At 40.7% G+C, this 25,225-nt stretch overlaps 1 protein-coding gene across 1 annotated transcript in view; it reads right to left on the bottom strand.

Annotated features, from left to right (window-relative positions):
- Positions 1-22,282: 22,282 nt before the first annotated feature.
- Positions 22,283-25,225, bottom strand: part of WDR70 (WD repeat domain 70) — a 133,413-nt gene continuing 130,470 nt past the window's right edge. Inside the window, exon 17 of the mRNA XM_010008752.1 lies at positions 22,283-22,712. Coding sequence (XP_010007054.1) covers positions 22,628-22,712 — 85 coding nt within the window. The 3' untranslated portion in view covers positions 22,283-22,627. The remainder of the gene's footprint in view (positions 22,713-25,225) is intronic.

Genomic DNA, 25,225 nt, shown 5'->3' on the forward strand with positions numbered 1-25,225 from the left:
TGCTGAAGACAATAAAGCTAACAACCACTTTCATATCATTAGTTTAAGAGGAACAAAATAACTAGAAAAGAGAGTCCTAATACTGTGTTAAGTTGCACAGCTTTACTCTCACCACCCATATGCTTTCTAAGTGTTCTCCAAAAGCCTCACTCTTGCTCTGGACTGCGAGTGCTGCTGAGAATTGCTGAAATTGCTCAACAGGAGAGAGAGCGCAGTGAGAAAGCAGAAAAGTGCTTGGATTTGGAAGGCCAGGCTGCAATACCACTATTTCAATCCAGCTGAAGAAAATCCTCTTTTGAAATGTTACAAAGAGCAATAAATGTGTGTTTCCTGACCTCAGCAGGGGTCTGGCTGAGAGGACCCCATTTCAGTTGCCGAAGCTGTGAGCAGCAGCTTTGCAGATTTGCCAGCTCCCTCTGCAAGATGGCCTGCAACATGTGTACACATGGTATCTGGCAACAATAATTCAGATAAAATGAAAAATGCTTCTCATTCATTGCAAACAAATGGGTACAGTGCAATCCCAGGCAAACTTTCCCAGAGCAGGCAGCTTTCTGGATTAAAAAAGAAGGGAGTGAAAAGAGAGTGGGGGGCCCAGGGGATGCCTGACAGGAAACGCGTGGGAATGGTTACTTCAAAGAAGGGAGTAGATATCTAGGAAAAAAAGAAAGTTTCCAAATGCAGCCTTTGCTTTCTGCTCTGGGAGAGCAGGGCTGTGCCCGAGGCCAGCACAGGCACTCGCTCCTTCACTGCAAACCATGGCCTCCTGCTTCCAGCCTGAACCCTCATCACTAATCACCAATTGAGCCTCAAAACAATTACTTCTGGCATTTTAAAGCCCTGTGACTCTGCAGATCTGGGCACCTTCTGAGAAATAAACAGCCTTTCGTTTACTTCCAGGCTTCTTCCTTGTAGAAATTTTGTCTGCCAGGGCCTGTGATACCAGTGCTTGAGGCCACTGGAAAAGAAAACCCAGTGAGAAACTTTGGAGTGGAGCCCCAGAGCAGGTCTAAGTGGGGATGTTCCAGATGAAGGCACCAGGGCCATAATAGCAAGTAACTGCTGACACGGCTCAGAGACAACTTAGCCACACAAAATTCGAGGAAACCAACCTGGCTGTCCTTGTATCCACACCATTACTTGATGGTCCTCCTCAGTTTTCTCTGATATAAAATTGGCAACTATTCAGAAAAAGGTTCAGCAACTAGGTGGGGAAATGTATTTACCATTGCCAAGTGTGAAAAAGCTACAATATGTAACATAGGTGAACAAATAAGCCACTTTCATAAAAACTATGATAGGACATTCGATTTGGTTTTGTTTTTTATCTGGTGTGAGGGATAAGACATATTATTATGTGTGGTTGAAACTTAATTCTTACTTTACCTTTAGCATACATGTATTTAATCATACACATACACAGTATTTACAGTACAGAGTTCACAAACTGCCTTAGCGACAGGACCTCAATGCAAACATAACCAATTTAATAGTCAACAATCAAAATGATACAATCAAGAGCTCATCTGATCTCTCCAAGCCAGCTGCAAACAAAGAGCATCATCACAGCATTACTATTATGCACGTTGTATGAACGTGCTTTCCTGAGGGTTTACAGGGAATAACAGCTGGTAGCAACATCACCTGGAGTCACAACGGGAGACCTGTGGTCGGGAGTTGTTTTGCTTTCCCTTGTAAAAGCTCTGTTGTGTTTACTTCACTGAAGTTTAACTTGGCTATGATTTCATGACTCCTGAATTCATGCTGCCTCTGGGCCAAGCCATAGAATAGCTAAAGACTCAATAAAGATGAATGACATCATTAACCCAATACAGTAGCTATTCAGATGCACGCTGTGGTCTCCTTACATAATCACCTAATTTTAGCTACTGAGTGAGCCACATACAGTACCACAGTGTATTATGAGTTCTGAATAACTGTCTAATATCCAGATGCTTTTTCCAAGGTTCTTTTATTTTCATGGTTTAAAATTATCTCCTTGTGCAAATCTCAAGGTGTTGTTTTCCCTTCAGCAAACCCTCTCTTCAAAACACATTCAAGGCTTCTGCTGCTCCTGATCACCTTGACACATCACTAGCTGGTCAAGGCAGTTGAAATGATGCCCATGGCACTAATATATGGTAGAGGACTTCAGGATTCTATCATGACAGCCTTTAAGACAACAGCAAGGTGATAGAAGCCTTGATTCAATCACTAGGCGGACACACGCTCAAGTAAAGGTGCCTGGCTTGCTAACGGCATCTGTTACTTGTAGTTTTACAAAATATCTATGAAAATACTTTTTAAAACAGAAATATTTTTTGTCATATTTGGTTTCTTTTATCCACATGCTGCAACAGCAGCATCTACAAGCCCTACTCCCTGCAATCGATCAACAGCAGACACCTGCATATTTGATGCCATTTATAGGTACAAACTCCAAATATAAATTAAATGTGGTAGCTTAGACGTGCTAGCAGTAGTGTTGGAAATCCTTCAGGTGGATGCTCCACTTTTGAAAAAGAAGTAAGAAAGCAGGACTGTCACTGCAGGAACCTCAAGTGCCACTGCCCCCTGGGTGCTGTGCTCACCTTCCAGGAGCGTGTGTTCTGCACAGGGCACCTCCACAGATCAAAACCAATCCAATGATCCTATTCGATCCAATTTACCTCCCTTCAGCTTTTTGTCTGATGTTTTTGCACCACTATGCTCTAGCCATGAGAATCATAGCTTAAAAAAATTATTGACAGTAGGTTGAAGGATTTCTTCTCAATTACAGAAAAGAAAATATACAAGACTATCTGCAGTGCTTGTACCATGGCACTTCATTACAGAACATGCAGAAGGAGATTACATGTGAAAGCCAACTCATATGTCATAATCCACAAAACCACAGATCTGCCAATCCCTCCCATCCCCATACTGGACATTTGACTTTCTGTCTCAGCTCACTCTCCCTCACTGCTGCCCAGAGCTGTTCTCCAGCTCGGGAGAGCTGGCAGCTGGTCCCCATCCCTTGTGTAATCAACTAGCTCACCTCAGAGATATGCTCACATTGTGCTGGCACAGACTCACTTCTTCCACTTTGCAGCACTATGATCTGCAGACAGAACTTTGGCCCAGCTTTTTGCCTAGTTAAAACAAAACCAGTGTCTTTGTGACAATTTCTGGAAAAGCAAACATGCTACAACCCGATGCAACATCGTCTGCTGGCTCAAGTAATGGCAGCTCCTTAGCACTCATTTCCATTAGCAGAGGTGCTGGCTCCTGAACTCCATTTCACTCTGTGCTACTGGCACAATATTTTTTATTGTTGTGTTAGTAAGAGTCAAACAAATCATGTTAACATTAGGAGCTGAATGTTTGTGCTACAGCACAGCACAGCAACTCGCTGTGCACAGCTTTCCTCCCCAAGCATCTTCTCTATGTGTAATGATACCAAGGTAATTAAAAATAAAAATTCTCCATGTGGTAAAAACTGAATGTAAAATTCCCTGTTTAAGGAAGAAAAAAAACATGCATTTTAATCTGTTGATTAAATGTGATCTGAAGCCCAACCATGTAGGAATGCTGAGCAAAGCCAAAGGGAATGCTGATCATGCCTTGGGTCAAGAAAGACAGTCTAGCTGTCCCACTAGGGTCCTGTCTGTTTGTCCAGGCATTTATAAACAGTGTTAAGTGAAATAGCAAGGTTTGATTCTGCCCAGGACTGTCGGATTGCAACCCCTGCCTTCATTCCTGCAAGCAGAGGGCCCTATGTTTGAGATTCCGATAGTTTTTAATTAGAAAAACCCTGGCTCCCAAGCAGTGCAGCGTGACTCAGTAATAAACATCATCAGTGCTGAGTCTGGGAGGTGGAGAGCCAGCAGAGCACCCTGCCTTCCTGAAGGAAGGGAAATGCTCCTCAGCCATGCGACACGTCAGGAGGTATGAATTAAGGAGCAGAGGGAAGGCATGTAAGCAAAAAGCAGAATTAAGCAACATGTCAGTGGGGCGTATCTTCAGAGGAGCCATTTCAACCTGAATTGCCAGTGATATACCCACAACCCAAAGAATTCAGTCTCTCTTGGCAACCAACTGGCAGCTGACGCAGACTCACAGTGCTCTGTTTGCAACTCAGGTACAGGCACAAACCCACAAAAGTAAGATGACAACCACAAGGTAAGAGCATTTCCCTGGTTCAAAAAGATGTTTTCCAGACTTCCCTGCAGCAGAGATGTACTGGTGAAAAGCACCAGAGGGACACTGAAATATCTGAACTGTATTCCCAGATCTGCCACTAATCTGATTTTTATTAACTCTCCTCATCCTGCATTTCTGTTCTTTCAGTCTTGCCCTAATAGTTGTTTTTCCTACTTAGATTCTTAGAGCAGACAACACCATCTCTCATAACAAGCTTTAGAAGCACCATACTGAATAAAAGCCTGAACTCTCACAAGGATTCTTGCCTCACAGCAATAAGGAAAGGCCAAAAGCAGGATACTCTCTCAGATTTGATTGTTACATTTCTGCCTCCATATCCCCCCTCCCAAAGCCAGAGTGGTAAATATGCTGGACAGCAATGCAAGTGGTTAAAAGAAACAGAAAGAATACATACTGCGGTGACACATACATAATTTGCAGAACTAAAGCTTCCTTTTTAATGTATTTACTTTTCAGTAAACATGAGTTAAAAGCTACTAAAAATTGACAAAAGATTCCTACAAATGGACCAAAAAGTTTATCACCTTGTGAAGAGCAATCTCTCTTCCTGCATTTAAGAATGCAACCCCTGCCATTTTCATTCAAACCTTCTTCTGTAATCTTTCTTGCATTACAGAATAATTTCTTAGTGTTTTCAGAAAAAAATAGGGAAATGATTTTTCACCTTCAAGTCCAACATAAGGCTTGTTTTTTCATAATCATATTACCTTGACATGCATTGCTTTGAATTTCTATATGCCTGTTCATACATAGGTTGGGAAAAAAAAGGAAAAGAAAAAAAAGAAAAAATCCAACTATAAAATTGTTTAAGGTAGTTTTTTACAAGGGAAAATATCTGTCTCAACAATTCAACTTTCATTATAACTGCTAAAACACAGCACCTGAAGCACAGCTGTATCTACAACAGCATGACTGGGAAGAGATCAGTAGAATTTATTTCTGAAATGTGAAAATTTCTGACCTATATAGGGGAAAACAGATAAAAAGTCCCTTATCTTCCTTCAATTTCAATTGAAAACTCTGGGATTTTAAGGGTGCAAAGAGCTGCAATTATGAGCAGGAGAGAAAAAACAGATTTTTACAGTTCAAACAAGAGTCTGATTCTTAGAGAGCCAGCCAAATTTGCAAGACTGGAAAAAGAAAGGAGTGCTTTTAACTTGTAGGATACATGACATCAGCATCTGCTGCTTGCAAAAGGAGACTCCTCTACACTGCATTTTCCACATTGATTTTCAGATGAAAGACATCCCAACCACTTCTGTGTGCCTCAGTGCATGCGAGACAGAACACGCTACGTTCCCGTTCCAGGTCTCACTCAGGCTGCTCAGTTGGGAACAATCCTTCAGGCAAAAGCTCCACGTGAATTTTTTTTTGTCTGCCTTGTTCGAGGAAACAGAAATACAAACTGCCATCCATCAACTCTGGAGCAGCTGACAGTCATCCCACCTCAGAGGAAAATATAACTTGCATTTTGAATTATTGTTTTCCAGATGTATTATCTTGCATTTGTCAGAGTGACTCCTTGTTGTTTCCTGCTTCTCTTTTTTCAATGGTGTTTGCAGTATTCATCTGCATCACCTGTTAATTTCATTAAAATCCTGCTCAATGAATGGGTAGTTCAGAATGATGTTACACAAAACCAGACACAAAATCCCTACTCCTGCAGCATCCCACCAGTCACCTCCTGTTCCTCTTTGTGCTCTTATTATTTATCATGTTTCCCTGTTTTCTGCCAGAGCTCGAGGCTGTGTTTGAATAGCATGCTGTCTTGAGGTGAAAATTTCTGAGTCCCTTGGCCCTAAGGTTCCCTCCTTTGGGATTGCTTCTGGTTTTTCTTTGACTGCTACATTGTGCCTTTAAGGACTGAATTTAATGTACTTGAATTGTTACAATAACACCACAATTTTGCTGCACTAGTGAGCAATGGAGACACGGCTATAGGTGTTTCACTGTTACAAATTATAGCAGTATTACTCTTACAAATTTGAAACTATTTCCCTCAAATGTTATGATAAATGTTTTAATTTACACTAACCCAGCCAATTAATGATGATATACATCAAGTGACAATGAAATTATTCTATGAATACTCAATGAGATCTTACTGGAAGAAGCCATAAAAACTTGGTGCTGGAGTTGACAGCACAACTTGCAAAGGCTATTTTGAAGATGCTGACCTCTCCATTTGGAATATTCCTGACGTTTGCCTCTGCTTAGTCAGGTAATTACAGATGAAGAACCAATTGCAAAGTATACACCAGCTTCATCACAGAGTGGCCCTCTTACTGATCCCACAAGTCATGGTGTTAGAAAACCTTAAGTTTGTTTGCCAAGAGATGTCCTTTATTAAAATCACATGCAGACTAAGTTTCATCCCCGCTGTTAAGGATCTTTTGCGTGCACAACCATTGCAAACTTAGGCTTCACTGCACTGGAGAGATGCCACCAAGGGACAAGGGAAGTGAGTAATATGGAAAAAAGATAACCCCCCACCGGCATAGAATGGTTGCACTACATCTTGTGCAGTTTATGTGGGATGAAGAAGCATGCCTATATACAAAGGCACAAAAATAAATACTAATACAGAAAAAAAGTGTGAAACAATATGGTTAAAAATGTCATGCACGCCACCCCCAGTCACCCATCTGCCATCCCACCAGGTCCTAAGCTGATGGCTGAGGGGCAATGGCTGTTGTGACAAGTTGTTCATGTCCCTAGCTCTCTGCCAGCAGACTGATGTTGATTGGCAGGGGGAGATTCTTCTTTCTCACTCTATAATCTGCATGGGATTATTTTTAAACATTTTTCAAGACACGCTAAGACTGGTGCTGAAAGAGTTGGCAGATGTTATCGCTAAGCCAGTTTCCATTATTTACCTGAAGTCCTGGCTAACTGGGGAGTTATGTCCCAATGGACTGGAGGGTAGCAAATGTAAGCTCAGCTATAAGAAAGGTAGAAAGGAGGATCCAGGAACTATAGAACTGTCAGTCTGACCTTGGTACCCTGGTACCAAGCAGATCATCTTGAGTGTTATTAGAAGACATATAGAGGATAATCACGGGATCAGGCCCAGTTAGCATGGGTTTATGAAAGGCAAGTCCTTCCTGATGAACCTGATCTCCTTTTATAGCCTGATGACCTGACTATTGGATGAGGGAAAGGCTGTGGATATTGTCTCTCTGGACTTCCAAAAACATTTGACATGGTTCCCCGTAGACCTCTCATAAAAAACCTGGCTGCTCATGGCCTGGATGAGCACACGATCTGTTGGGTCAAGCACCGGCTGGACAGTCAGGCCCGGAGAGTGGTGTTCAATGGAGTCAAATCCAGCTGGTGGCCAGTCACTAGTGGTGAGGCCATACTTGGAGTATTGTGTCCAGTTTTGAGTGCCTCAATTTAAGAGAGATATTGAGGTGCTGGAGCGAGTACAGAGGAGGGGAACAAAGCTGGTGAAGGGCCTAGAGAATAAATCTTATCAAGAACACCTGAAGGAGCTGGGAACGTTTACTTTGAAGAGAAGGCTGAGGGGAGACCTCATCAGTGTCTATAACTACCTAAAAGGTCATTGTAGAGAGGTTGGTGCCGGTCTCTTTTCACAGGTAGTCAGTGACAGAACAAGAGGGAATGGCTTCAGGCTGCAAGAGGGGAGGTTTTGACTGGCCATTAGTAAAAAAAAAAAATCACAGAAAGAGTAGTTAGACACTGGAATAAGCTGCCCAGGGAGGTGGTTGAGTCACCATCCCTGGATGTGTTTAAGGGTCATCTGGATGTGGTGGTGGTGGATACGGTTTAGGGGAGAACTTTGTAGAGTAGGGATGATGGTTGGACTCGGAGATCCCAGGGGTCTTTTCCAACCTGAATTGTTCTATGATTCTACTATTCTATGATTCTTGCTCTTTCTTTGCTGCTCTGCTAGCAAAGATTTACTATACATGGCCTGCTTTATATTTATTTGGTACTTTATATTTTTTCCTCTTTTCTACCACTAAAGACAGCTTATCCCAAAGCTACATTCTCTAAATGATCAGTAATTACCACTGGCAAGTTCCTATTAGCCACTGGTATAGTCCTGTGTCCACACCTTTAAAGGCTCTACTATCATAGAATCATTGAATCATAGAATCATAGAATGGTTTGGGTTGGAAGGAAGGTAGAAGATCATCTAGTTCCAACCTCCCTGCAAGGCAGGGACACCTCCCACCAGACCAAGTTGCTCAAAGCCCCATCCAACCTGGCCTTAAACACTTCCAGGGATGAGTCAATAAATGAGTTATGAGTTCTATGAATGTATTTCACCACCCTAACAGTAAATAATTTCTTTCTAATATCTAACCTAAATCTCCACTCTTCCAGTTTAAAACCATTACCCCTCATCCTATCACTACACACCCTGGTAAAAAGTCCCTCCCAGCTTTCCTGTACTGGAAGGGCACTGTAAGGTCTCCTCAAAACCTCCTGCCTGTACTCCTCTATGCTGCTATATGAGGCACCTGGACTGATGGTGGCAGGAGGGATGCACCTGTCCCAGAGGGGGAAGAGGCTTTTGGGGCAGGACTTGGCAGGGCTCATTGATAGAGCTTTAAACTAGATGTGAAGGGGGAAGGGGAGAAAACCAGGCCTGTTAGGGACAAGCACAAGAGGAACACACCATGGCCCAAAGTCAGGTCGTCCAAGGAGGATTTAGTCCCACCAGTGTGCTCTGTTCGTTTCCTGAAATGCCTGTATGCTAATGCACGCAGCATGGGGAACAAGCAAGAGGAGTTAGAGGTTTGTGTGCGGGCTAAGGGTTATGATCTAGTAGCAATAACAGAGACATGGTGGGACAGCTCACATGACTGGAATGTGGCCATGGATGGTTATGTGCTTTTTAGGAAAGATAGGGCAGGGAAGCGAGGTGGTGGGGTTGCTCTTTATGTGAGAGAGCAACTAGAATGTATTGAGTTTCATGCAGGGGCTGATGAGGGGCATGTTGAAATTCTGTGGGTAAGAATTAAGGGGCAAGCAGGTGCGGGTGACACAGTTGTGGGGGTCTACTACAGACCTCCTGATCAAGGTGAGGAGGTTGATGAGGCTTTCTACAAGCAACTGAAAGCAGCCTCACAACTACAGTCGCTGGTCCTCATGGGAGATTTCAACTACCCTGATATCTGCTGGAAGACTCACACAGCCAGCCTTTCACAGTCTAGGAGGTTCCTCCAATGCATTGATGATAACTTCTTAATGCAAATGGTGGACAAGCCGACTAGAAGAGGAGCGCTGCTGGATCTTGTACTAACCAGCAAGGAGGGCCTTGTTGAAGCAGTGGTGGTCAATGGCAGCCTTGGCTGCAGTGATCATGAGATGGTGGAGTTCAGGATCCTGTGTGGAAGGAACAAAATACCCAGCAGGACCAGAACCCTGGACTTCCACAGGGCAAACTTTGGTCTCCTCAATCATCTATTAAGGGAAATCCCATGGGACAGGGTGCTAGAAAATAAAGGAGCTCAAGATAGCTGGTCAACATTCAAGGACCACTTCTTGCAAGCACAGGATCAGAGTGTCCCAATGGTTAGGAAATCTAGTAAGGGTGCTAGGAGACCTGCATGGTTAAAGAAGGAACTACTGGGCAAACTTAAGTGGAAAAGGAAAATCTATAGATCATGGAAGGAGGGGCTGGTCACTTGGGAGGAATATAGGACTGTTGTCAGAGGATGTAGGGAGGCAATTAGGAAAGCTAAGGCCTCCTTGGAACTTAACCTTGCAAGTCAGGTTAAGGATAATAGAAAGGGCTTTTTCAAGTACATAGCTAGCAAAACTAGCAATAGAGGCAATATTGGCCCATTGAGGAATGAGGTGGGAGCCCTGGTGACAGAGGATATAAAGAAGGCAGAGGTGCTGAATGCCTTCTTTGCCTCTGTCTTCACTCCTGCAGGGTCTCCCTATGAGCCCCAGATTCATATAGCCCCAGAAGAGGTCAAGATAGAGGAAGAGTTTGACATGGTAGATGAAGATTGGGTTAGGGATCAGTTGAGTAATCTGGACATCCATAAATCAATGGGTCCAGATGGAATGCACCCAAGGGTGCTGAGGGAGCTGGCGGAGGTCATTGCTAGGCCACTCTCCATCATCTTCAGTAAATCATGGGCAACAGGTGAGGTGCCTGAGGACTGGAGGATAGCAAATGTCACTCCAGTCTACAAGAAGGGCAAGAAGGAGGACCCGGGTAACTATAGACCGGTCAGCCTCACCTCCATCCCTGGAAAGGTGATGGAACAACTTGTTCTTGTCACTATCTCCAGGCACATCAAGGACATGGGGGTCATCAAGAGCAGTCAGCATGGTTTTATCAAGGGTAAATCATGTTTGACTAACCTCATAGCCTTCTATGAGGAAATTACTAGGTGGATAGATGATGGTAGAGCGGTAGATGTGGTTTATCTTGATTTCAGTAAAGCATTTGACACCGTCTCCCACAGCATCCTTGTAGAAAAGTTGATCAGGTATGGGTTTGGTGATCAGGAAGTGAGGTGGATTAGGAACTGGTTGAAAGGAAGGAGTCAGAGAGTTGTAGTCAATGGGGCAGAATCTGGTTGGAGGTGTGTGACTAGTGGAGTCCCACAGGGGTCGGTACTGGGACCGGTGTTGTTCAACATCTTCATCAACGACCTGGATGAGGGTATAGAATGTACCCTCAGCAAGTTTGCTGATGACACTAAGCTGGGAGGAGTGGCTGACACACCAGAAGGCTGTGCTGCCATTCAGAGAGACTTAGATAGGTTGGAGAGTTGGGCGGGGAGAAACATGATGAAATTCAACAAGGGGAAGTGCAGAGTTTTACATTTGGGGAAGAACAACACCATGTCCCAGTACAGGTTGGGGGCTGAACTGCTGGAGAGTAGTGTAGGTGAAAGAGACCTGGGGGTCCTGGTAGACAGGAGGATGACCATGAGCCAGCAATGTGCCCTTGTGGCCAAGAAGGCCAATGGCATCCTGGGGTGCATTAGAAAGGGTGTGGTTAGTAGGTCAAGAGAGGTTCTCCTCCCCCTCTATTCTGCATTGGTGAGGCCACATCTGGAGTATTGTGTCCAGTTCTGGGCCCCTCAGTTCAAAAAGGACAGGGAACTGCTCGAAAGAGTCCAGCGCAGAGCTACGAAGATGATTAGGGGAGTGGAACATCTCCCTTATGAGGAAAGGCTGAGGGAGCTGGGTCTCTTTAGCTTGGAGAAAAGGAGACTGAGGGGTGACCTCATCAATGTTTACAAATATGTAAGGGGTGAGTGTCAGGGGGACGGAGTTAGGCTTTTCTCAGTGATGACCAGTGATAGGACAAGGGGTAATGGGTGTAAATTGGAGCATAGGAGGTTCAAGGTGAATATCCGAAAAAATTTTTTTACTGTAAGAGTGACAGAGCACTGGAACAGACTGCCCAGGGAGGTTGTGGAGTCTCCCTCACTGGAGACATTCAAAACCCACCTGGATGAGTTCCTGTGTGATGTACTCTAGGTGACCCTGCTCTGGCAGGGGGGTTGGACTAGATGATCTCTCGAGGTCCCTTCCAGCCCCTAAGATTCTATGATTCTATGATTCTATGATTCTATAAGTTATACATTTGGTCTAATGTTGGAAACAAAGACCAAGGCATGTTGCTATCAGTGGACTGATAGATTTGGAAGAGAAACAGAGAAGGTAATCTGGGGGAACACTGGAGGTGAAAACTTTTTGTAGATGGCAACATTTATCTGTCACCATTAACTGACTTCTGTTCAGGAGAGTGACTTAGTATCTACTTTTTTGCTTTATGGGTGATTTATCTGTATCTAATGTTCAAGAGGCTGTAGATGAGCCCAGCAGTATAAACTTAAAAGTTATAAGTCATACTAGTTTTCTACTTTGACTTCTGATTTTGAGATGTGAATCTTACAAGTTAAGAAGTATCAATTATGAGGAAAGAGGGATTTAAGCTAGGCCAACAGTTAATGGACTGGGGATTAAGTGTGGGTTTATTAAGGATTACTAGAACTATGAAGTTCGTAGAGTCCTTATTGAGCAATCATCTTTGGTTTTCTGCTTTCTGAAATGTTTCGGTAATATTTGGTGTAGATGCTATCTGGTTTCAGTGAGCTATGGTAACCTAGATTTTTCTTTTCTACAGGTTGTACCTTACAATACCTTGAATTAGTGTAGTAAATATGCTTATTTGGCAAAAGATATCATATATACGACACTTCTGTCTAATATATAAGTCCTTTTTAAACGCTAACATTTGTTTTGCTCTGTGCCTTAACATCATTCTAGCACTAATAATACTTTTATTCATGTTACATCTCTTTTTAGCTGGTATGTTTCCTATAATGGATGTCAGGCTTCTAATCTGCAACCCTAGGATCTCCTTGGAGTTCTGTAAAATCATTTGCCATGGACTATGAAACCTCATTGGCTAATTCCTTTAGTACTCTCTGATGGATTTAATCTGGCCTTGCTGATTCAAAACATTAATTCAGTCCAGGTAATTTCTCACTTGCTCTTTACGGTGTTGATGTCTCTTCTCTTATGTTGTTCATCTACTCCCAGCATAATTAATCATTTCACAGAAGAGTTGTTTTGAGTGAACTGAAGCAGAGCAAGTACTTAGAAATTCCACTTTTCCTCCCCTCTAGTGTATTTACTTTCTGATAATTAGAGCTCTTACCTTCCCTTTTATCTTCTCTTTTTCTCTGAAGTAGCTAAATAATTATTTTTTTCATTATCTATTATGAAATTATATTACTACTGAACTTTGCATATCCAATATATTTTTTTTTGTAACTTCTTATCCTCACTTTGCTTACCCTTGCAATAAAATGTTGCAGTTGCAATGAATTCTCATCTCTGTATATTCTAGAACTTCTACCTCCAAAGCAGATTCATTTCTCATGTTTCATTTGTGGAATTTCCTCTTAATGTGAACCATGCTGCTTCAGGGATTTTCATGAAGTTGTGGAAAAAAAGGCAGTGAACAGAATGTAAAGTGGGTATGACTTTGGTATGGATTCAGGACAGCTATGATGGAAAATATGAACAGAAAGAGATGAAGGCTCCAGCATCAATAGACATTTGTGTCTGCTACCAACTTCTCTGAACCTTGATCTGATTTGAATATTTATTTAGCTTTTGACAAACAAGATACCCTCTTTGCTCTTCGGCATATATGGAACTGGTGTGCTGTATCACATAACAACAGCAATGAATTAGCCTTTTTTATTTTCTCAAAAATAATGCGTGCTTTGATAGAATAATGAAAAAAAATATTATTTTAATACCCTTTTACATCTTAGATTTAATCTACAAAAGGAGAGTAAAATGTCAATGAGGACAAAACAGACAAGACAATTTGAAAGTTAAGTGATATTTCTTAACAGCCTCACTATGTTTGGCACTTGAAAACAAAGCTTAACAATCAAGGACACAAAAATTAATATTAAATTCAAGACTGAGAAAAGAATTCTTAAAAATACAAAAAGTCCTGATTATTGAGGATCATTTTAATTTTGCAGCCTAATTCAAATCAAGCTGCTGTGCACAGCCATTTATTAATTGAGAAACCAATATTTCCAAGTGCCTTTGAATCAATAGATTTACCTATAGAATACATTAGTACTTATTAGTTCAACCAATAGGACACAAATCAGCCTTGTGGCTGAAACACGAAACACAGGTATGAATATATTTGCTATGAGTTGTTCCTTATGTATATCACTCTGATTCTAAACACAAACCAAAGTGAAAAAAATTGAAAAATTGGATAATAAAAGGTTAAAAATTACAATATACTATTTACTTTCAAATCCCATTAAGATTATCAATTCTCCTTAATTAATGATGGGGGATCAGTTATGAATTACTATATGGTAATAATTTTCATTCAGAAGTTGATTTCTGAATTTTAATATCTGTTTGTTGTGGGTTTTTTTAATTCTTGGTATCTAAACTTTCTACCAGACAAAAAGGAAGTTTCTAGCAGGTTCTCATAGGAGCTACCTCTGTAGCTCCACCGCTATAAAAACCTTGCCACAGAAACCAAATATACTGACATAACCTGATGGAACATGATAGACTTGGCAAAAACTTGCATGTCAGTGGTAGGACTGTGGTTGTATATGGATGTACCTCCTTAAACCGCTTCAAAAAAAATGTACCTCCTTTGGAATGGAATCTTAGCTACATAAGCAGAAACAAAACCTCATAGTTTACAGAACCCTCTTGATGAAGTAAGTGGGAGCTTTTAAAAATTCTGTCTATTGTAGTTCATACTACAAACCTAGGAAACTATCTTTGCAAAATTAGTTTCAAAGGGCTAAATTAAGGTTTCTACATCAATGTGCAAAAAATTGAATATATGGCTATATATAATTTAAAGACAAGGCATTAGATATGAATGTGATGGGAGTGTTTAGAAAACTGACTCATCAGGCCAGTTTTAGACTTGAAAAAAACCAACACCCTATACTAAATTAATTCATTAATATCACACTTCTGAATAGCTGTACAATACACACTAATGGCTCTGATCCAGTCTTGGGCCCCTCAGTACAAAAAGGATATTGAGATCTGGAGTGTATCCAAAGAAGGGTAATGAAGCTAGCGAAGTGACTAGGACACAAGTCTTACAACAAGCAGCTGAGGGAACTGGGGTTGTTCAGCCTGGACAAAAGGAGGCTGAGGGGAGACCTCATTGCTCTCTACAACTGCCTGAAAGGAGATTTTATCAAAGTATGTGTTGGTCTCTTCTCACAAGAAAAATGATAGAACAAGATGAAATTGTCTCAAGTTGTGTCAGGGGATGTTTAGATTGGATGTTAAGGGAAATGTATTCACTGAAAGGTTTGTCAGGCATTGGAACAGGCTGCCCAGGGAAGTGGTTGAGTCACCATCCCTGGATGTGTAAAAGACATGTAGATGTAGTGCTTAATGACATAGTTGGTGTTGAACTTGGCAGTGTTAGGTTAAAAGTTGGACTTGATAATCTTAAAGGTCTTTTCCAACCAAAGCAAGTCTATGATTCTCTGGTGATTCTTAGTTGCAGAGGTCAAAGTTATCAGGTTTGATAGATCTTTGACACAAGAAATTGGAATTGAAGTAATCTTGCCATCTTTTTAGTCCAAATTTTGTATATGCTTGATCTTTTTATGCTTTTGTCCCTCTCCCCCCCCAAAAAAGGTGCTCCCCCTGATACAACTTTCCTTTTGGTTTTGCCAGTCATGTTCTGCCTATTGACATTCTTCTGTGTATATTTTGTCTTCTGTCTGAAAACTGTTTTCCTGTTACTTGGATGCTTCCTATGTGCAGCTGCACACGCCTTTTCACTTCCCACATACTCCTATAAAACCTGTTTAGATTAAGCCTGCCTGTACTATTCACAGTATTGCAAAATAGTATTGTATTATTGTTAGTTACACTATTTTAATATATTTACATTTGAGCACAAGGACAACTGCTGCTCATTATATCCTCGTTAGTTCATTTATAATTTGTGGGTGTTTCAGCCTCTGACTAAAAGTACTTATTTGATGGCACTTTTCACATTGATGATCTCTTTCCCCCCCCCTTTATTTTATAAAATACATAGATGTACAAACTCTAACGCAGTGGGATTCTGTGTGTTGAACTGATAGCTTTGTTTCACCCATCTCTGTCTGTACAGTGGCCACCATTAAAAGCTGGGCACAAAGTAAATAAAACAAATGTACAGGAGCATCTGAAATATATATATTTATTTTTTTAAATTCATGCACTTTGTAACAGAGTTTGCTTGATTTTCTCGTATTATTTTATTGTAACTACAGCATTTCTGTTGTTTAGGGATCAAAATTTACCCAAAAAAAAGTAATCTTAGCCCACCATGTCTCCAAACATTTAGTTTGCTAGAATGGTGTCAGTAAGATATTATTTATATATTAAAAAAAAAATAAAATTACCTGATCTATTCCTCCTCTTCCTTATGTTTAGATCAAAATCTGAATTTCATTACAGGAACTCTTTATTTTTAATCTAATGTAATACATGATAGCCATAAAAAAAGTGATTAGCTTTGTGAAAAAAGAACAGAGCTGCATGAGCCAGCAATGTGCCCTTGTGGCCAAGAAGGCCAATGGCATCCTGGGGTGTATTAGAAAGGGTGTGGTTAGTAGGTCAAGAGAGGTTCTCCTCCCCCTCTATTCTGCATTGGTGAGGCCACATCTGGAGTATTGTGTCCAGTTCTGGGCCCCTCAGTTCAAAAAGGACAGGGAACTGCTCGAAAGAGTCCAGCGCAGAGCTACGAAGATGATTAGGGGAGTGGAACATCTCCCTTATGAGGAAAGGCTGAGGGAGCTGGGTCTCTTTAGCTTGGAGAAAAGGAGACTGAGGGGTGACCTCATCAATGTTTACAAATATGTAAGGGGTGAGTGTCAGGGGGATGGAGTTAGGCTTTTCTCAGTGATGACCAGTGATAGGACAAGGGGTAATGGGTGTAAATTGGAGCATAGGAGGTTCAAGGTGAATATCCGAAAAAATTTTTTTACTGTAAGAGTGACAGAGCACTGGAACAGACTGCCCAGGGAGGTTGTGGAGTCTCCCTCACTGGAGACATTCAAAACCCACCTGGATGAGTTCCTGTGTGATGTACTCTAGGTGACCCTGCTCTGGCAGGGGGGTTGGACTAGATGATCTCTCGAGGTCCCTTCCAGCCCCTAAGATTCTATGATTCTATGATTAATCCTAGGGTCATCAACAGTCCATTCAACACAGAACAAGCATACACAATTACTACTTACCAGTTACAAAGCCATGAGGGATGAGTTACCCTGTCATTGTACAAAGCTAAGTCAAATCTTAAATGAATGAAGCAGCAGTCACCAGGCTGTTAGACAGCAGTTGAAGAGGCTCAGACAAAGCACCCAAGATGGGTGCAAACCCAACCAATCCTGAGGCCTCTTAGTTAAATACAAAACCTTGGCCTGTTACTAGCAATGGCAACTCAGTATTAAAGGGCATCCTTTATGCACAACAGATGTGCAGAATCAAGCTAAGTAAGACATGACAGGGATGGACCAGAAGCACAGGTTGCACAGTCAGGTGCATGGTTTGCAGAAACTGAGGAGAAACAGCAAGAAATCATCTCCAGTCTAGGAACAAGGATGCCCCTGAGGATGTGAGAAACAGAGATACTGAATGGTCAGTGGCATGCAGGGAACAGAAGTACAGACAGTGCCTGAAGGCAGGGACTTCCAGAGGTGAAGTTAGCAAGCTTCAAGTTCCTCAGCACTTGAGCTCTATGGAAACCTGCACGCTAAGTGTCACATAACACCAGCAAGCAAAGTGTCACACACACTCCTGTGTCCTTAAATCAGCTGCAATGCAGTCCCAGTGATCTTGACAAGCATTAGAAATGGTCCAGAAAATAGTCTAAAGGTCATGATTTTCAGTACAGTGTTCCTGAGGCTGGAAGAGCAGATGGTGAACAGGAACAAGAAACATTGCTGCTTCTGTCATGCTTGGGAGTTTCAGGAAGTCCATGTGTGGGCAACACAATCACCACAAGCAAGGCGACCACAGATCTCATTGCAGTATCACAGCTCCTGGCAGATGTGAATGTAGTAATTAAATCCTAATGAAGGTCAGATCAAATGTACACCTATAGGTCTGTGGCTAGGCCTACTGCTAACTCACAGATGATACAAGATTATAGCACATAATGAATTTTATTCTGGAAGGACAACTGAAATAAGTGAGAATTTAGGATCAAAATACCTAACTGGGACAGGATGGAAATACGTTCAGAATGTGGAGTATTTGAAATGCTGGACACAAGGAGGTCTTGAGGTCTCCCACATCTAACACTGTCAGTGTCAGGACTCCTGCTGGAAACCAAGGGACAGAGCCATTAAAAAAATCCTGAAAATAGAGAGCCTGAAGAAAATCCAGCAATTTCTAGGGAAATCAACAGTTTTTCCAAAAATTTCTGAGTACATTAACTAGAAGCTTATGAACCCTTAAGAAAATCAGAATGATATGAAACATTTCCCTCACATCCATATGGTAAAACTTACTGATTTGCCACTAACCACTGACTTCAATAGTGGCTCAGCTGAGTGAACAAAGAACATACTTGTTGTATCTACTGACAACTAGAAGCTGCAAAAAGTTGCAGGCACTTTGGTGCCAAAAGAAAAGTAAAAATAATCTGAGCAAAATGGTGATGCATTTTGAGAAAATGCAATGAAATTAAGGACAAAGAACAAAATCCAATACTTAGGAATAATATATAACTACTAGACAGTGAACTGGCTGGGCAGCAGCTTTGCAGTAGGGGTTCTGGAGTTTGAGGGGAATTAAGGATCTGAACACAGGACACAATAATGTGAGAACGCAAATTTAAAAAGTGACTGTATTGCAACATGCAAACATTTTTCTTGTTTATTCAGCAGTGCTAAAAAAGTAGCCTCTTCTAAAACATTGAATACATTGTGGGCAGTACACTTAAAGAAATGTGGACTATCAGAACAAGGTAGAGAAAAGCAAATAAATCATGATATGCCAGGAAACATAAACCATAAAGGAAAACTGAAAGGAAAAGAGGAAACAGGAGGAGATACTAAAATTAAAACATAATAAATAATACTAAAAACTACTGCAAAGAGGGAACATCATAAACTAACTTCCATGCTGCTGGGAACCGGATAGGAAATAGTGGTCTCACATTGTTGCAAGAGTGTTTTTCTTAGAGATTATGAAAAATTTTCTACTGAGAAGAATGAAGCATCAGATCAGAATGAAGCACTGGAACAGATTGTTCAGGGAGACTGGGTGTTTAAAGAGCTGATGCAATAAACATGCCAGAACTGGTTCAGGTACACATGTAACTTGAGTCAAGGATGGAGTATATAAGCTCTCAGGGACTCATCCAGTCTAGTTTATCTACTGCAAGTATTCATCTGCTGCATCTACTGTTTCATGATACAGTAAGAGAAAAAGGCCACAGTCTGTAGGAATAATTATTTGCAAGAGTAAGAAAAATTCTAAGCACTAACCCTGACATATAACAGCTCTGTATGATAGCTGAGCTTACAAAAGAAGATACTGGCTATGCTTTCTGATTCAGCCTTCTTTTGAGTCATCTCTCAGAGTACAAGATGAATATACTGTCTGATCATAAGCCACTAGAAAAAATACCATGAACTATTGCCAAGGCATTCAAACAACTCACAGGTTATAGAGATTCCAACAAGCTGGTCTGAGTGTAAGACACTACTGATAAAGTGGCAGACTGCTAGCGTGCTCCAATACCTTTGCATGTAGGATGGGAAGCTCTGACAACCAAACCCAGTTTCAACCAGGATGATATCCTACAGACAGCGAAGTACCTTGTGTTTCAGGGCTATCCAGACTGCATGAACCAATTAGATGCTGGAGTCCCAGAGGACAGATGAAGTGCATAGTGTATACAAAATTGTTTTTAAATGGGATTAGCCAAAAACCCTAGAAGATTTAAAACCTGATATAATAAAATGCATCTGTGCTTCAAGGGCAGGCAAGCATAAGGACTTCTCTGCTAGCCAGCTATCCAACTCTTCATTTACATGTATGCATGAAACAACTCAACAGGTAAGAAAAGCACAGGGATCAACAGGGGACAGAACCTCAGAAAGGCCTGCTCTTGGTAAAAAGTCAGAATAAGCCTGCTGATTTTTAATGATGAGGAAATAGAAGAATTTTGCAATACTATTGTGACTACGCCACACAAAAATTGAAATGATTCAGTATTAAAGGATGCAAATGTCTCAAGCAGGACACCCCTGAAGGTATCAAAAGTCAAAGTAACTAATGGATAAAGATCTAACCAAGAGGATGGGAATTCAAGTCAGCAATGCCACTCATTGCGAAACACTCCTCGGGGTCCATCAGAGATTGAAAAGATAGATAAATTATTTATTTTCCCATAGTGCATATTTTTCTACAGACCAAGAGCGAAAAGGCAGGCATGGCAAAGAACATCCAACTGAATATAAGTAAGGAGCCATGGACTGGAGGCTTCTGAGCACAAATTCACAGCTCTTGCTATCAGCTGAAAAAAAAAAAAAAAAAAAAAAGGAAAAAGTATCATCTTCAGTAAATTATAAGTCACAGAAAGCAGATCAGAGAGGAACTCTGCAATAAGCAGGTATCTTCAATTAGATCAGCTTGGTCAGAGTCCTATCCAACCTGACCTTGAATGTTTCCAGCATCCACAGCTTCCCTGGGCAACTTCTTCCCATGTTTCTTCCTATGTTTCACCAGTTACCTTCATGGTAAAATATGTTTCCCTTATATCTAGTCTAAGTCTACCTTCTCTTAGTTTAAAACCACTAACCTGTATCGCAACAGGCCCTGCTAAAAAGTCTGTCCCCATCTTTCTTATAGGTCCTCTTTGAGTATCAAAAGGCCTTGATAAGGTCTCCCTGGAGCCTTCTCTTCTCCAGGCTGAACAGCCCCAACTCTCTCAGCCTGTCTTCATAGCAGAGGTGCTCCAGGCCTGGGATCGTCTTTGCTTCTCTTCTCTGGACCCAAACAGCTCCATGTCTTTCCTTTGCTGTCAGCCTCAGAACTGGACACAGCACTCCAGGTGGGGTTTGAGAGGGAGACTCACCTCCCTTGACCTGCTGTCCACACTTCTTTTGATGCAGTCCAGGACACAGTTGGCTTTCTGGGCTGTGAACACATATTGCCATCTCACATCCAGCTTTTCATCCACCAGTACCCTCCAGTCCGTCTCCACACGGCTGCTCTTAATCCCTTCATCCCCATCTTGTTTTGATACTGGGGATTGCCCTGGCCTTGGCACTTGCCTTTGTTGAACCTCATAAGGAAAAACTTCTTTACAGTAAGGGTGACAGAGCATTGGAACAGGCTGTGCAGGGAGGTTGTGGAGTCTCCTTTTCTGGAGATATTCAAAACCTGCCTGGATGCAGCCCTGAGTAATGTGCTCTGGGGGATCCTGCTTTAGTGGGAGAGTTGGACTAGATGATCTCTAGAGGTCCCTTCCAACTCTAGCAATTCTGTGATTCTGTGATTATTTAGTGAAGCTCCAATCTTATCAAAATAATACACTGAGTAGAAGCAGTGGAAATACTTTGTTTTGGAATGTTATGCCAATGCTCATTACACCTTTTCAAGTCGGATTTGCTTTTCCCTGAAGTATAAAAATGGTAGTTGAAACAGAAAGATAAGCTTGGAAAAGATATCATACAATGAAATGTTGCAGAACAATGCTTTAAAAAAATATCTGAGCTCTGCTATTAGGGTCACACACTAAGGTTAGAAAGGTAATTAAAGGCTTTGCTAAATATAGCCTTAAAATATGTCTTCAGAATTTATTCATAATTGAGAAAGCTTGATTGTTGTTTATGATGTCTAGCACTCTCTACTCTTAGTTGCTGTATTGTATATTATTATAATCACAATACTTAGCATATTGCGTATTATTATAATCACAATATAAGTGCTTAAAACTAACCCAGGCTCCTTTTTCCTCCTCTAAAGGATATTAGTTTTAAATCTGCCTTTCATTTTAATGGTGCAACTTTTCAGTATTTCAGAAACTCTTTATAACAGACAGTATCAGTCTTCAGAGAGTCTAAGGCAGGATATACATAATTCAGGCATACACCAAAGTCAACAAAGACCTGTTAATAAATACACAGATCTGCTCTATCCTAACACTTACCAATAAAAACTAACAGGGATTGGAAGCCTAAACAACATTCTGCATCAAATAGGCAAAAAAACATTCCAGTTTCACATTGTTGAAACATAAAATCTGTATAAAAAACTAGTGAGGTGTGATACTACACATACTTAAAAAGGACCATCATTCAAATAAGAACAGAAAATATTTTCTAAGATTCACACAGAATTGTGAAATAGATTGGAACTTGTGTAAACACACGAAGAATTAAACTGGTTAATGCCACATTAAATAATCTAAATAAACATGTAAAATCTATTATATTTGTAGTGATGGGGGGTAGTTTGTTACATCTTAAATAGAAAAAATAAAAAGGAGTCTGAGAAACTGCATTATTTTATTCATATACTTAAAGTCAACGAACACTGTCATGACACAGCATTTGTAAAGCTGGCAGTAATTAAAAAAACACACATTTGTCAATACAATGAATTCACTAGAGTTCTATTTATAAAGACATATTTGTCATTTAAATCACAAATAACTAAGTGACAGAGAGATGTTCTTTGCATAATATAATTCATTCCTTATTATAAAATTCAGATGTGGGATTACAATCCAGCATAAAGTAACAATCCCTTTTTATATTGCAGCACGTTTTATGAGCTTAAGTAATTTAAAAATTTTTATATATTACCCAAAATAAAGAGATAAATGCTGCACTGTATTTCAAATGCTGTAAAATAATTATTTAAATGGAATTTTTCAAATTTTACGTTTTTTCCACTCTGGCTTGTCTGTTTCATCATCTTCTGGTTCCACTTCTGCAAACACTGTTTTTGGCTGTGTCCTAGAAAACATGGAAAATATTAAAATAATGGTCAGAGTAGGATAATTTATTAGAAACTATATCAGACATGCACTAGGCACAAATGACATCCTCTCCATATGTAAAAAAAGAGCATCCTAGACTTGCCCAGTTTTCATTTTCAACATAAACCCATCGACTGACCATCCAAGAACTAAAGAAACTTGCATCTCTGATGCACAGAACAAGCATAACAAACACACATTTTTTGCAAGCCTTACTTCCTAATCAGCGTGCAATAACTACCTGTGCATTCCATTGATAAAATTAAGCCAGGAAGAGAGGAACAAATCATGAAAATGTAATACAATGCTACAAAAATTAAGTCACAGGTCTTCTCCTTCCATGATTTTAGAAAAAGAAACCTCCATTTTGATACACTATAGTATGACAGCAGCCAGTAAGTGAAAACAGAACAGCTAAGCCAGGTTTCTGGCTCAGCCTATGCATCTAAAAACAGTTTCTCCTCCAGAGACTTTATCCAGCACTACTGTAACATAAAAAAAACAATGATCTTCATATGAGAACACGGTGTATCCTACAGTCAAGCTTGATGGTATCTATTCCTCCACTGTTTACTTGTATTTTAAATAACACTTAAACTTTATAAAAATAATTATTGATTACTTTTTTAAACGAACGCAGTATCAAGTAGCATTTCAATAAACTGTTTGGACATTCAGTTCCCCTGTTTTACACTTCAATCACTGCCTGGTCCCCTCTTCCAATTTAATTCTCAGCACAATCACTGTGGAGCTGAAACTACCAGGTTTCTGATGCTGGCTGGGCTCAAATTCTCATTACCACAGGCATGACAAAGTATAAAACACAGCCAAGGCAGTAGTCATCTCATTGATGCATTAACTAATGGTTTTACAGTAGTCTAAAGATGCGAAGCACTACTATTATTACAACTGTTAATTGGCAGACTCTACAAAATGCATAACCCTTAAAAAAACTGGTGTCTCCCTTACTTTTAACACAATAGGCATAACTCAGTGTTGCCACTGACTTGGAAGAGTAAGAGCAAGCCATCAGCTATTAAAGAGCAGGGTTCTCCACTTGTTAAATATGTGGCACAGAAGAGATTTAGAGTCACCAAAGCTAGTCAGTGACAACTTCCTTTTCTATTGGCCAGCCCTTCTCCTCCAACCTCCCAACTTGCCATGGAGGTAAGGAGTATACTAAGATGTTCCAGAGACGGTCTGTCTGCAGGACTCCAGTAGCACAGGGTCCCTGACTGCCAGCTGTGCATCTCATGACACCTAAGCAGATCTTGCACCCAGATGAGGACCGTAAGACCTCATTTAAATTCCCAATTTAAAAATGTCATTAGAAAATAGTTAAATAAATTATATATAACCAGTCACTGATAAAGGTCTTAAAAACATAAAGCAAATAAAAATTAAATACGACTCAGACACCAGGGATGAAGGTTTTATTGGCCAAAATACTGGACTTGTCAGCTGCTGAAGAGGTGGACTGCATGGAATCTTCTCTCTTTTCAAAACACATCGACGGAACATTATTTACCCTGTTTTAACAGTGCACTTTTCTTTTATCACAATACATAAAATGTACCTAAATGCCATTTAGTATGACATCAGGCCACTGTCCAGATACTTATTACTGAAGTGCAACTAGTGAAGTGTAAACCTATCACTTCTGACCACAAAACCTGCAACTGTCACAATTTTTGGTTAGAAACTTCCAACTTAGAAGAATTACTTCATTTGTGAAACAAGCAGCAGAACCTACAGATTTCCCAGGATAGAAGTGGCCCAGTGGAAAGTTACAGACTTCAGCTATGAAGGACGCTGCGCTGAGTCCAGTGAAGCTGGCAGTGGGGCAGGGGGAAACAAAAAAAAGAAACTGTAGCATAATCTAGCAGTAACCAGCTAAAGAGAAAACATACAGAGGAAATCAAGTCTGCTTGCTATCTCGTTTTTTAAAATTAGCATGAAACGGCTGTAGCCTCAGCCCAGATGAAATGTAAACTGTTCCACCTCCACAAGTCACACAGCAGGAACGGCGGCACCTCGGGTGATTCATATGCCTGACCATTTTAAAGATAAAACCACAGAAAACACTGTTTTTTGTTACCACATTATCAAATTTAAACACAAATTTCTCTGCTTAGTAACTGCACTAGAAATTGCTGGTGTACAAGGAGTTTGCTGCATGATTAATATTTATAAAAAAACATCAAAACAGGTTTCCTACCTGAAAGTATTTTAATTTCAGAGGGCTAAATAACACATGTGGAAAGCTGTGGGGTTTTTTGCCATCAACTTTCTCAATTCTATTTACATTGACTTTGGGGGCTGATTTCAGTTTGTTATGGATCTGCTTGGCAGATCAGATGAGAGACTGCATGGTATGGATGTGCAGGGATGTCCTGACTGAGAGAAGCCCCAAACCCCCAAAAGGAAGACCACAGACAGAGGAAGCAGGGACAGCCTTGCCAAAGAGGAATAGAGGCATTACATCGATAT

Source organism: Chaetura pelagica, unplaced genomic scaffold (genome assembly GCF_000747805.2).
Source record: "Chaetura pelagica isolate M959 unplaced genomic scaffold, ChaPel_1.0 scaffold31, whole genome shotgun sequence".
Lineage (NCBI taxonomy): Eukaryota > Metazoa > Chordata > Aves > Apodiformes > Apodidae > Chaetura > Chaetura pelagica.